General features: G+C 34.9%; 3 protein-coding genes across 5 annotated transcripts; 2 read left to right on the top strand and 1 right to left on the bottom strand.

The window, feature by feature from the left end:
* LOC105178953 lies at positions 1,000-1,831 on the top strand. Its single transcript, XM_011102543.1, has 2 exons — positions 1,000-1,508; positions 1,609-1,831. The coding sequence occupies exons 1-2, from the start codon at positions 1,000-1,002 to the stop codon at positions 1,829-1,831; spliced, it is 732 nt and encodes a 243-aa protein (XP_011100845.1).
* Positions 4,332-6,604, bottom strand: LOC105177903 (probable inactive purple acid phosphatase 29). Of its 3 annotated transcripts, XM_011101203.2 has the most exons (4): positions 6,305-6,596; positions 5,903-6,202; positions 5,158-5,552; positions 4,332-5,048 (listed from the first exon to the last, which is right to left on the bottom strand). In XM_011101203.2, the coding sequence occupies exons 2-4, from the start codon at positions 6,039-6,041 to the stop codon at positions 4,578-4,580; spliced, it is 1,005 nt and encodes a 334-aa protein (XP_011099505.1). In that variant the 5' UTR covers positions 6,042-6,202; positions 6,305-6,596; the 3' UTR covers positions 4,332-4,577. The 3 variants fall into 3 exon arrangements, with proteins under 3 accessions (XP_011099505.1, XP_011099513.1, XP_011099498.1); XM_011101211.2 differs by lacking the exon at positions 5,903-6,202 and having other exon boundaries at positions 6,305-6,604; XM_011101196.2 differs by having other exon boundaries at positions 5,903-6,596.
* LOC105178962 lies at positions 8,502-9,887 on the top strand. The gene has a single exon (XM_011102549.2). The coding sequence runs from the start codon at positions 8,992-8,994 to the stop codon at positions 9,805-9,807; it is 816 nt and encodes a 271-aa protein (XP_011100851.1). The 5' UTR covers positions 8,502-8,991; the 3' UTR covers positions 9,808-9,887.

Below are 13,074 nucleotides of genomic sequence, written 5' to 3' on the forward strand. Positions count from 1 at the left end.
CTGACAAAGATGCCACATCTTCTGAGCTATTTAGCTTGATCCAATGGTCTTCGAAATCTTCACCTGCGGGAAGACCATTAGATGGCAAACTGTTCGATCGAGTGTGGTGAGCCATTTTTACTCAAGAAAAGAATCGATGAAGCTAAGATAGGAAGATGTTGAGCCATTCCCTAAGAACCAGAAATATATAGGATGATGAATAAAAGGGGCAGATGGAATATTGTCTACTCAAGATGTCCCTTGTTATAATAAAATAGCTTGTAATTGCTCACGATTGCATTGTCATGTTGGTATTGGACAGAAAGGCAACCAACTATTAACATTTCATGTGTGCCAACAAATGATGCTGATAAAATGGATCTTGTAGATCTCTGTTCTGATGCTCCAGCTTTCAAGTTTCATTTACTGTAGTTTTACGCCTTATAAAACTTCAGCACTCGTGTGAAATTATTGTTTTTCTGTGTAGAAAACAAATATTATGTGCTTTGTTAATATCAGAATTGTCGATCATGAGCTTCTTCTTTGTCTGAGATGCATTTCTTCAGATTTCAATGGTTTTAAGCTAATTCATTGTCTGTGGATAAGAAACATTTCTGCCATATAAAATTAAGCTGTGCTTCCTCTCTTTATATCACAGTGGAAAGATGACATATTTCTGAACTATGTATGAGTTGCATTGAACGACCATTATCATTATATCAACTTCATGGCTGTCAAGATTCCTCATGCTTCATGAACAGCAGTTTAAATGTGGCAGAGATCTCTATGATTAAGATATACCTTCAACTGTTCAACAGCTGGGGAGCAAGGTCCTCGTGCACCATAATATTTATTTCAAATTTTGTGCAATGATGATATATCTGAGGTGAAATAGATTCCTTTTGTTTTTAACTATCTCCCTATATATAGGCCGTGCAAAGTGATGGTTTCAAGCACCCTAACCTCTTCTCAGTACTCAAAAGTTCTAATTTCAGCCTAAAAGAATTATCTGAAAAGAAAATGGCAAATTTGCATGTTCGATCAAACAGTCTGCCATCAAAATCTCATCCCATAGTAAATGATGTTGAAGATCAGTTATGCAGGTTGAGGTCCAATAAAGGGACATCAACATCAACTTCTGTGATTTCAGACTTGGCTATCCTCAGAGATTTACATGAAGGTATCAATAATTTGATTCAGATGCCGTCAACCCAACAAGCCATCTCCCACGCAAACAGTGAGAAATGGACTAATGAGTTGCTTGAAGAGTCACTTGGGCTTGTAGATCTTTGTGGTTTTGCTAGAGATGTCCTGAGTTTAACAAAGGGATCTGTTCAAGATCTTCAGTCCTCCATCAGGCGAAATCGAGGTGAAGCTGCCTTGGCAGACAACATAAATGCTTATATGACCTCAAGAAAGAAGATCAACAAAATGGTCAAGAAGTTGATCAAGAATTTCAAGAACTTGGACAAAAATTGCATAATGCTCTTAGATGAAGAGTCTGATGTTGAAGGAGACAGAGGCCTTTGGTTTCTCAGTCCTGAAGTCTATACTGATACTTTTATCTGGGGAGAAGGAAAGATCGAAGCAACAAAATTGGTCTTTCCTTTCCAAGTTCATTCGAACCAGCCGTGTAGAATATGAGAGAGATCAAGAATGTTGCTCCGAGTCCTCGCTCTCATTGGAGCTCCCCAAGTCAGGAAAAGACATGAACACTATTGATATGCAAAATGTCTTGAAGCAGCTGCAAGCATCAGAAATGACTATCCAAGAACTTGAAGAAGAACTAGAAGCATTCTTCAGGAGTTCATTGAAAACAAGAGTTTCCCTTCTTAATGCCCTTAACCACTAGGCTTTCATTTTGGTAGTGGGACACAATCAATTGTAAATATGTCTATGGCTACAGCAATTATCTATAAAAGCAATATTCAAATCTTATCCATTTCTATTCATCTTATTTTCTGTTTTCGAACTCAATATTTGATAAGATCTCCCGATCTTTTGTTTTTTCCTTTCTTTTGGCCCCTTCTAATGCCAAGACCTTTCTGGATGTTCATATTTAAGCTGAAAATTTTAGTTCCAAGAAACTAAAGGCTGGAAGTCTGGGCTCGATTCACTTAAGCTTCTCAGCCTCTGGGTTCTGGCCATAAAATTGAATTTCATCAGAAGAGAAGATGTTTGACTTCCTTTGCAGAAGAAAAAGGTCCAGAAATGAGATGCAAGACCACCCATCAAACCATATTCAACACAATATATGTACTTCATCTTTTCGAGTAGAAGATGATCTACTCATATTGGGGCATCAAGAAAACTTAATAGTTCCAGACAGAAGAATTCTTTACAAAGTAATAATTCATCCAGTTTTTCTGTCAATTTCGTCTTCTATAGACTCGGTTCCTTTATAGATGATTAACAAATTTCTAACTCAACAGGGCTCCAGTCACGTGGCAGAACTTCAATAAGTTGAATTATAGAAACGGAAAAGGCCAATGGGATGACCTTAGCTACAATCAACTATTAGCTTCATTGTAATTCAGCAATAAAGATATCAAGACGTCAGTAACTATCTGGAAACAATCTGTCCCATGGCCTTTTCCGTTCACATATCAATTATAATCAACTATTAGATCATATATCTCATGCTAAGCTGTCACAAATTCTCTGTGCTTGTCCTCGTAGATTTGAAAAGTTGGATGGAAGATAACAATGCTCAACTTGTCAAAGGAGGAAATATTTCTAGCAGGAGTAAGTAGTTCACTCTGTGTGCCTATACCATAAGCAAACACAGCTGGTGAAACTGATATCATGAGGTCATCAATGTGCTGATGGTTGGAAAAACCAATGATTTCTTTTGCGCCCCTGTCATAGCATTTAAATTTTACTTGATTCCATAATGAAGCAGAGTCCTTAAGATACTGTCAAGGTTCCATTTTCTGGACCTGTAGAGAACAACTAATAGGGAAAACAGGCAAAATTGTTGATGAATTGCCCCTCAACTGGTTTTTAATTTATTCAGTCAACAAATAATTTTCCACATGATCCAACATCGCTGATGCAAAGCATTGCATGTTCTTCTGCCACATTGGTTGAGCATAAAACTGCAAAAAGCTCAAGAAAACTAAGCCCTGCATGAAGAATTGGTTTCTGAGAAGGGTAGTTGTAAGCGATCTTATATTTTCTATGTTAAATTGCCTCCTGAGACCCAACAAGCCAGAACAAACTAGTCATAATCATCAATCAAGAAAGAAAAGAACAGACTAGTCATGACAACCAGACAACAAGAATGTGATTCCTCCGGTTTTCCCAACTTGATCTTATACAACACACATGTATGAAGTTTGTTTCCACCGCTCCTCGAAGCCAAGAAGCTGTATTAGCAATTGGTCAATTCCAACATAAAGAAAATCGCAAGTTGGCAACAAACAGCTGGTGTTCTATCAGCTTTACTTCTGCACCTAATCCTTTTTCTTTGGTGCACATCGAGGAGCATTTGCAGAGGCCAAAGTCCTCTGAGGGCATGTTCTCATCTTTGACAATCATGCATCAGAAACTTGATGCCCTCAAGCAGTTGTATGAGTGCAAAGATGATTTGCTTCAGCTGCTTCTCAGACAACAAGTACTCTCCCACAAAAGAAACAAGAAATGCGCAGAAAGCTTTCAAGTGACTCTCTAAGGCTATTGGATGAGTGCAGTGTGACTAGGGAGGTTTTCTCACAGACAAAAGAATATGAGCAAGAGCTTGAATAACGTCTAGCTAATGAAGTTAGAGCCTATTCTGTTGCTACAACGTTGACATTTCAAGTCAATTGACAAGTGTTCCAAGAATTTGATTGCAACATAGAACGACATGTTGGTATGTGGAACCCAAGCTTAAGACCGTGTTTCATTGGTTTAGTTGCTTAGAGAAGTACAAGAAATCACAGCATAAATGTGTTTGAGACCGCAATTTATAGCGTTTATCCTTCAAAGGCAAGATCAACACGAAATGTTTGCTCTACAGTGAGAAAGATGTTGCAGAACAAATGCATATAATGTGAAGGTGAAGTCACTGTGAATGAAAATGAGAAGATAGATACAGAATGTTTCTCCTGGACAACTACTGCAGGAAAGAAGCCAATCTTGGATCAACACTAGATATGCTCAAACAACTTGAGGCATTAGAATTCAGCCTGCAATAATCAGAAGAAAGCTCGCAGCTGTCTTCAGCCTCATGTTAAAAGCTAGAGTTTGCCTTCTCAACTATATTGGTGCTGGATACAATCATGAGGTCTCCTCATTTGCATCTTTCTAACTTGTATACATTGTTTGAAACTATATATTGAGACAGCTATCAGAAACTTTACTCCAGGAAATATATATCATAACTTTTTGTTGAAGTTCCAATTTTTGTCTTTGAAACATACATAAATTCTCACATGCTTAAAAGACTGCACCATAACAGAATCATCCCAAGTTCCAAAAATCCATAATAACTTAATTAAAAAGATTCATTACACAGATTAGGACAAATTTTTTCCTTCATAATTTTACTCTGCAATCCCTTTTATCCGTTTACTATGTTTGTTTTTAGCATGATCAAAAAGCTGCCAAAGAAAATCTCAATTTAACTTATGCTTACTGCCAGAGCTTTTGCTCCAGAGCACCTGACCATCAATAGCAGTTAGATGTTCATCATCAAGACGTTTCCATGTTTTGATAGATTTGACTGTTTCCCATGATCCTTTCTCTGTTTTCTCCAAAGATGCTACCACCATCCTTGCCCTCCTGGACCATCCAGCCTTCCCATAAGCATGATACCCAAAACCACCAGCATAGCATAGATGTATACCAGTTAATTCACCACAGAAGTCATTGAGATGATCGTGACCTGTGAAAACAGCCTTCACATCCCCTGCTGCCACCATGGTTGTGAAAAAGCCTGAATTCACTGATGCAGAGCTAATCCCTTCCTGTTTCACCCCTGTGAAGTTTGACGAATCGAAGCTTGCAAATTCAGGCAATGGAATGTGAAAGTATGTCAGTCCTGGAGCTGGACCTTTTTGTGGCTCTGGCTTGTTCACGTAAGCCCGCTGCATCAGAACAACCAATTGCATTAAATGAATGAACTACTTCAACATTAATTACTTATGAAAATTCCAATGAAAAGCTGCAAAACTCAAATGTGCTCCAGGTGACTACCTGAAGTTTCGAGGAAGTGCGTTCAAACCATAGCTGCTGAGACGGTTTAATCCAACCATAGCCAGGAATAGATGGAACAGTTGAGTAATCGCCACTATCCAGGAAGTAGAGATTGAGAACTGATTTATTTGCCAAACGAGAACCTTCAACTCCGTGGACCTCCAAATTGTAATTTCCGAATCCATCAATAACACGAGCTTCGGGAGGATTAAGCTGAGACAAAGTATTCTTCATGCTGACAATGTGTTTCATCACACCTTCCCGGGATAAAGTAGACTCTTGATCATGATTTCCAAGAACAGCAGCCCATGGGATGTTTGCCGATACTGCAGGAGCAAAGGCAGCATCCATTGACGATGCTGCATCAGTTGCATCAAACCCAAAAATATTATCCCCTGCATCATCAAGTAATTTTGGCATTAACCAATCAATATTGATAATTAAAGTCAAGTGTCAATTGCTAAGCAGAGTGCAAAATTCGTCTTTAAGTAAAAACCATAAAATGTAGGACTGTATATGGCTACATGGCCAGAGCTAGAACTTCAGTGCAACTCTGCAGTAACCAAGAAGGAAACTTGATCAAGTCACATGAGGGCTGAAAAACAATCCTTTTTAACAAGACAAATACAGAAAAACAATAGAGGCTGCTGCAGAAAAATTGAAACAGGACAAGAAGCCCCGACTCTAAAAATCTAACAAGAATTATTAGGGCTTTCTCGCATCACAGAAAGAACAAGTTAGAGACCAGTGAAAACAATAAGGTCAGGTTTCTCGGCAAGAATAACACGGCGAATGAAGGCAGTGGTGTTGAGATCAGAGCAAGACGCCATCTGTTGCGGAAACACGTCCTCGCAAGGGGTTCTCTTGCCGTCAGCATAGTGCATATCTGCCACTTGTAGAATCCTGAACTCCCCCCTCTTACCGTCGAACCTCAGCTGCCGCCGCCCCCCTGCGGCGGCGGTGGCAGCAGAGGAAAGCCACCCACATAACCACTGCCACCGCTCCCATCATCTTCGCCGTCCCACCCATTAGGAGAAGTTAAACACTAGAACAAAGTCCCAAACACTTAAAAAATAAGCAAGAAAAAGTAGAAAAATAGTCGAGAAGAAGTTCACAAGCGAAGACCAAGTAGCCGCAGGGAATTTACATCCAACTGTCCCGTCACCCGTGAAATTATTATGCATGGGTTTTCACAGAATTTGTCGCCTTTCCCACCTTGACAATGAGGGCTGGGGTAGGTTGGCCGTATAATCAATCTTTATATGACACCAATTTTTGAATTTTTTCTCATTGTATCGTCGATTCACACGAATTTGAGTCCGGGAGTAAGAGAATTATCCAATCTTGATACTCTTTAGTCTTTACTGATGGGCATGGACCCGATCTCTTCGTGGCGGGTTTGTTACGGTGATGACTGATACAACCGGCTTGTCTTTAATACCGAGGATCATTGTTTTTTTATGTTCTGGCGGGGATTCTGTGCGGTGTTGGTTAATCCTAGTTTGAGCAATAAATATGCTTGTCACTATATATGTACCATCAATTCTTTCTTTCCTTTTTTAATAAATTGAAATTATTTTCATAATATTTCGAGAAAAAATATAATTATTATGTGATATAAAAAACCTGCTATAATGTATTCATTTTGTTTCGCAGTAATGGGAATGCAAATGACATTGATCGTTCTCAAAGTGGGAGGATTCAATACATGAATAGATTGAGATGAGAATATTATTTTTGTATCTTAATTTAACACACAATTACGCGATCATTATCTTCTGAAAAATGGATTTACAGCCAACTTTTTAGACTAATTCAAAAAATAAAACGTTTCAAAAACCATTTCTTTTTTAAAAAATAAAAATTATTTTTCTAAGATTACTTGTAAATATATAAGTAAATTGAGGCAATAACTTGGAATAACAATCCACAATAGCCTATTAGCCATGATATGCTTATGGGCAAGCGGTCTTGGAATTCTTGATGCTTAATAAGTTGTGTTTAGAACAGTGTGAAAGATGATGAGCAAAATTGGGAAACACAATAAACCCTAAAATTTAAAGGGAAAAAATAACTACTTTAATACTATTTATTGAATCTTGTACAATGTCCAATGATGAGTATATATTTTGTCCTAGTGGCTGCAACTTACATGTTATGCTTTCGCCTTGCATGCTACCTAGGTTTCTATATATACTTAATTCTGCTGTTAAGCTTAGGCTGCCCATTACTTTAATTACGACCATGTTGATATGGTTAAATTCTTAATCAAGCTACATTTGATACAATCAAATTAATCACAAATCAAATATACAACACTTAGATGTATTTTACTTATCATTACGAATAATTACACCTCCTTCCTCTAAAGTTACACGCAAATCTCATATGGTTTGAAAAATTATATCTAGCACCTCCTCAGTTTACTTCCATCTAACAAATAAATCCCTTAGGGAATTATTTGTTAGACAAAAGGAAATTCCAGGATGCTAAATGTTATTTTTCAAACTACATGAGTATACGTATAATCACACCAAATCTTTCTTTTGATAATTTTTTCATATCAATTTTTGAGAGAGCCCAAAAGAATGTGCAAAATGATCAATTTATTTGAAATGTTAAATTAATTGTTCATTGTTTTATTTGGTAACTTTTTATTTAAATTTCTCGGGACAACTAGATAAGGTTAGATATAAAAGTTGTTCATAATTTTTTTAAAATTTATGATTATATAAATGTAAGTTTTAATTTTTAAATTTGTTATTAAGAGACTGAAAATTTTATTAATGGTAAATTTCAACCCACCTCTTGTTGTCAGAGTAATATTTACAAGAATTAATTACAGTTATATTATATTTAGTTTACTTTGATTATTGTAATAATTATGAATTTAATATTTTTATTAGTCAAACTAATTAATTAAATTTTAATAGGGGTAAGCCAAGTTGGTGTCTTGGCCAACTGTTGGAAGAAGAGCTTGATGTGTCCATGCATGAGTTATATATATATGGCATCAGGCTCTGGAAATTGCATTATAAGAAATTATCTAAGGAGTTGATAACATGAAACAAGAAATCCTGCCCCGGAAAACTGTTAAACGAGGACAGGAACCTCTTGTTCTCGTCCCTGTGGAGACATCCGATAAAATTGAAATGATACAGAGAAGATTAGCACAAGAATGACACGCATTAATCGAGAAATGCGGAACCTCTTGTTCTTATTTTATGCAAATGATTGATAAATTTAATGCACATAATCGCCATTTTCGGCGATGTTGATCATGCACTTGTAATAAATTTACCCCGCAACACGGACAATATATATAATGCAAGTTGCTGGCAGAACACAGACTACAGCAAGACAGGTTTAGTCATACTCGTGTGCGCACCTATGTATATTTTTCCATCCTTGTCTGAAGATCAGAAGCCTCCAGCCTAACATGACTAATCTTTTATTCGCAGCTTTGCGGTTGGGAGACGTTTGATGATAGGTCCATTTATGAGTCGATGGGCTAGACGGGTAACTGTTTATTAATTAAATCAAATTCATACCTGTCAAGATTCCTCATGCTTGTGGATCAGCAATAGTAGTGCAGCTAATTGAGATCTGTATGATTGAGTTTTTCATGTTCAAGATCCGTGGGACAAGGAACTCGTGCACAGCATTGTTCGTTGCAGGGATGAGACATTGTAGGTGGAACATATTCCTTTTGTTTTCTTTACCTATCTCTCTATATATAGCTCGTACCGATGAGATGGCTTCAACCACTCAACATCTTTCTCAATACCAAATAGTCTACATTCACCCTTAAAGAGTTGATTTTGGTACAAAAAGATGGCTGCTTTCCACTCTAGATCAAACAGTTTCCCGTCTCAATCTCATCCGGTAATGGAAAGCGTTGAAGATCATCTGTTGAGGTTAAAGTCCTCAGAAGCCGCATCAATGTCAGCCGCTTCTGTATGCGCAAACTTGGCTAGACTCAGAGATTTGCATGAAAGCATCGATAATCTGATTCAGATGTCTTCAGTCCAACAAGCCCTTTCACAGGGACAAGGCGAAAATTGGGTAAATGAGTTGCTTGAGGAATCTCTAAGGCTTGTGGACCTCTGTGGATTTTCAAGAGATGTTGTGCGTTCAACCAAAGAATCCATTCAAGATCTCGAATCCTCCATCAGGAGAAACAGAGGTGAAAACGCCACACGGGACGACATCAATGCTTATGTAGCCTCAAGAAAGAAGATGGACAAGATGGTCAAGAAATGCATCAAGAATTTGAAGAGCTTCAACCAAAGTGCTACACCACTCCCAGCCATCGGGACGATGCTCAAAGAAACGGAGGCCCTCGATTCCTCAGTCCTAAAATCTCTACTGATGCTCTTGTCCGGGGAAACGGAAGGATCAAAGCGAAGAAGTTGGTCGTTGCTTTCCAAGACGAAACGTGTACATTCCGAGACAGAGCAAGAAAATGGTGCTGATCAGGAGTTGTTTTCCTTGAACATGCACAAGTCAAGCAAAGGCATGGACAAGATCACACTGAAGCAACTGAAAGCAACAGAAATGAGCATCCAGGAACTAGAAGAGGGATTAGAAGCCTTGTTTAGGAGTTTAGTGAAAACTAGAGTTTCTCTTCTTAATATTCTCAGCCATTAGCCCTCTTTGATCATCAGTTTTGACCACACCATAATTAGAGTTGTATATATATACTTGTGCAAATGACATTATAAAAGGATACTGACACTACTCCTTTCTCTATACAATTCAGTGCGTGAAACCTCAACTAAAAATCTATTGCAAGACATGTCTGTCTATCTTAAACGTGTGGCGAATATGCAAATTTTAATTTCTGTGTTCGATAGATGCTGGACATAAAACCTTTCAGATGTTTATGAATGCTATATGTATATATAGAATCGATGACAGGCTTCACACATGTCGTTAAGAAATGGCACGTGATTTCACACGTATCGTTAATCAACTCCCAGCTTCCAAAAAAAACACCCTTCAGGCTTGTATTCAGCTTCTTGGAGAGGAAAAATGGCTCCAACAAGCATTTTTTCTTCTATTTATACATGTAAATAACCCACAAACACTTTTAGCCTATTTACAAAATATTTTCATCTTTTAGGTCAAAAGATGTCTCAAAATGCTCAAATATTGAATACTATTGTCACAAAGCTGCTCATTATTATAATTAATAAATAATTATTTATGTAGTTTATATAAATTTTATGAGAACTAGTAAAATAAATAATTTATTTATTAAATATATATTGATTATCAAATTATTTTTTTTAAAAAAATATTCCTACTATCATGTCCACCGTCAACTTCTGCCTGTGCCCTCGCTCCCACCGCCTGATTGTGGTCTACGACCTCGCCCCACTTGTGATAATTTTTTTAGTATTTTTTTAAGCCTTTATCTTTTCTATAATTTTATATTTATGGCAGTGGGATTGAGGAAGAAAGGATAATTTTTTCAAAAAACATAATTTAATATCCAAATTATCTTTTTAAGAAATAAATTATATTTTACGAATTATAATATGATTTATATAAATATATATTATTTTTAATTATAATATATTAATTTTATTAAAATATAGTTTTAAACGAAAATAAAGGTTAAATAATCTCTTAACTTTCATAAAACCTAATAATTTATAAAAGTCTGATAATTCTTTAATTTTAATTTATAATCTAGTAATTAATTTTATTAAGGGATAATTATATTTACACTCTCTCACCTATTGCCATCTTACACAAATCATCCTTGTCTTTTTAAAAATTATAGAAACCACCTTAACAGTTTTTAAAACAAAAAAAATACCCCTTTTAATTCAGTCAAACTTTAATTTAAATTTTTAATAACAGAAATATCTCATGGATGTTTTGTAATTACTAAAAGATAGAGAGGGGTGTCAAACTAATGTTTATAGGGATGTACAATATGATCCTATATTTTTTTATTATTTAACTAATTTTTATTTTAAGTCTAAATAATTTTGTTATCTTTTTTATTGGATCTGTATATAAAATTATACCTCTTAATAGTTGAAATATTAAATTATTTAATTAATATATTAATAAAAATTAGTTACTAGGTTATAAATTTAAATTAAAAAATTATCACACTTGTATAAATTATTTTGAATTATAAAATTAAAGATTTGTTTTTATTTTTATTTATAACTAAATTTTATTAAAATTAATAAATTATATATATATATATGTTTATACAATATAAAAAGCATAAATATGATATAATTGGACATATTTATATGTATATATTTATACATTTATACATATATATTTTGATGGCGAACGATGGCGGAGGAAGGTGAAAGGCAGGGCGCAAGTGCGACGAGATCGTAGGCTGTAATAGGGAGGTGGGAGGGAGGTGGGAGGGAGGCCATAGGCAAGAATTGAGGGTGGGCATGATGGTAGGGTTGGGAAGAAGGAATATTTTTTTAAAAAATTAATTCAATAATTAATATTTTTTAATAAATAAATTATTTATTTTACTAATTCTAATATAATTTATACAAACTAAATAAATTATTTTGAATTATTATTTATTTATTATAATAATGAGTAGATTTGTGACAATAACATTCAATATTTGAGGCATTTTTTGAGATGTTTGTGACATCTTTTGACATATTGCTCTCAAGTTGAAGTGATTAAAAAAAAAAATGAAAATATTGTGTATATAGGTTAGAAGTGCTTGTGTGTTATTTATATGTATAAATAGGCAAAAAGTGCTTGTTGGCGCCATTTTTTCCCTCCAAGAAGTCGAATAAATGCTTGAAGTACGTTTTTTTCCGGACCTTGACAGTTGTACTAACGGTTCTATCAAAACTTAACAAGACCAACAGTTTTAAGAATTTAAGGTTTTAGGACCAAAAGTGTTGAGCCCGTAAAGTTTGGGATCAAAAGTGATAATAACTCTATTTAGTGGGACCAAAAATGAGATTTTTCATGTGGTTTGAAGATGAAACTTTAAACAAGTATAACTTTTAATTTGGGTATTATGATTTAATTAATAATACATAAATTTAAATTAAGCATAACTAAAGTTTTATATTATGATTTGTTAATTTAAATTTTAAACTTTTTATATAGAAAATTTATTAAAGTATATTTAAACTAAAATATTAATTTTCTCTTATATAAGCAAATAGACTTTTGCAAACATAAAATAATTTCAAAAAATGTCAAAAAAGAAGTCCACATGCATTTTAAGTGTGTGACATGCACTCCATGAAAAGGGTTTTCTTTTTCTAAATTAAATATTACACAGAAGGATCTGGCACAGTTCATCATAAAATACAGGGGGTGTTATGCAATTTATCCTTTAAAGATAAGATGTAATTATACTATTTTTAGAGGGGTTTGGTACAATTAACCCTTTCATTTATTTAAAAAAAACCCGTACAGAAATTGGTCCACACGCACGATTTGCTATTAAAGTACCTTGTTTATTTATATTATAAATATATTTAATAATTATAAATTAAAATAATTATATATTAATACGCTTAATTTGACCAGTTGACTAGAATGAGTATTTTAGTCATTGTTTTTAAAAAAAAATAGACTGAAATTGACCAGATCATAGGCGATATGATTATTTATTTATAACATATGGATGATTTTTTATATTAAAAGTTTTATAGAAGAATTTTTTATATTTTGATATATGATATGGTTAAAACCCATAATAAAAGAGGTAAAAGTAGCAGAAAAGAGCAGAGGTGGACCCTCTTGCACGCCAAAAGGCAAAGGCTAAGGTTGTAAGAAATGTAAGGCTGCTATTATTATTACCTTTTGTTTTTTACCTGTTTGTTTCCTAATTACACCTCCTGCACCCCCACCACTAATCTTCCCACTATTCAACGACATATACAAAAAGATAGC

This window comes from Sesamum indicum, linkage group LG2, assembly GCF_000512975.1.
Source record: "Sesamum indicum cultivar Zhongzhi No. 13 linkage group LG2, S_indicum_v1.0, whole genome shotgun sequence".
NCBI classification, from domain to species: domain Eukaryota; kingdom Viridiplantae; phylum Streptophyta; class Magnoliopsida; order Lamiales; family Pedaliaceae; genus Sesamum; species Sesamum indicum.

Bases quoted from the DNA above. Each gene is read 5' to 3' on its own strand.
- LOC105177903 (XM_011101203.2), bottom strand. From the start codon at position 6,041: ATGCACTATGCTGACGGCAAGAGAACCCCTTGCGAGGACGTGTTTCCG. The intron at 5,553-5,902 runs GTCTCTAACTTG...TTGATGATGCAG, and splicing joins TGACCTTATTGTTTTCACTG to GGGATAATATTTTTGGGTTT. The intron at 5,049-5,157 runs GTAGTCACCTGG...GTTCTGATGCAG, and splicing joins GCACTTCCTCGAAACTTCAG to CGGGCTTACGTGAACAAGCC.
- LOC105178953 (XM_011102543.1), top strand. From the start codon at position 1,000: ATGGCAAATTTGCATGTTCGATCAAACAGTCTGCCATCAAAATCTCAT. The intron at 1,509-1,608 runs GTTTCTCAGTCC...CATTCGAACCAG, and splicing joins GAAGGAGACAGAGGCCTTTG to CCGTGTAGAATATGAGAGAG.
- LOC105178962 (XM_011102549.2), top strand. From the start codon at position 8,992: ATGGCTGCTTTCCACTCTAGATCAAACAGTTTCCCGTCTCAATCTCAT.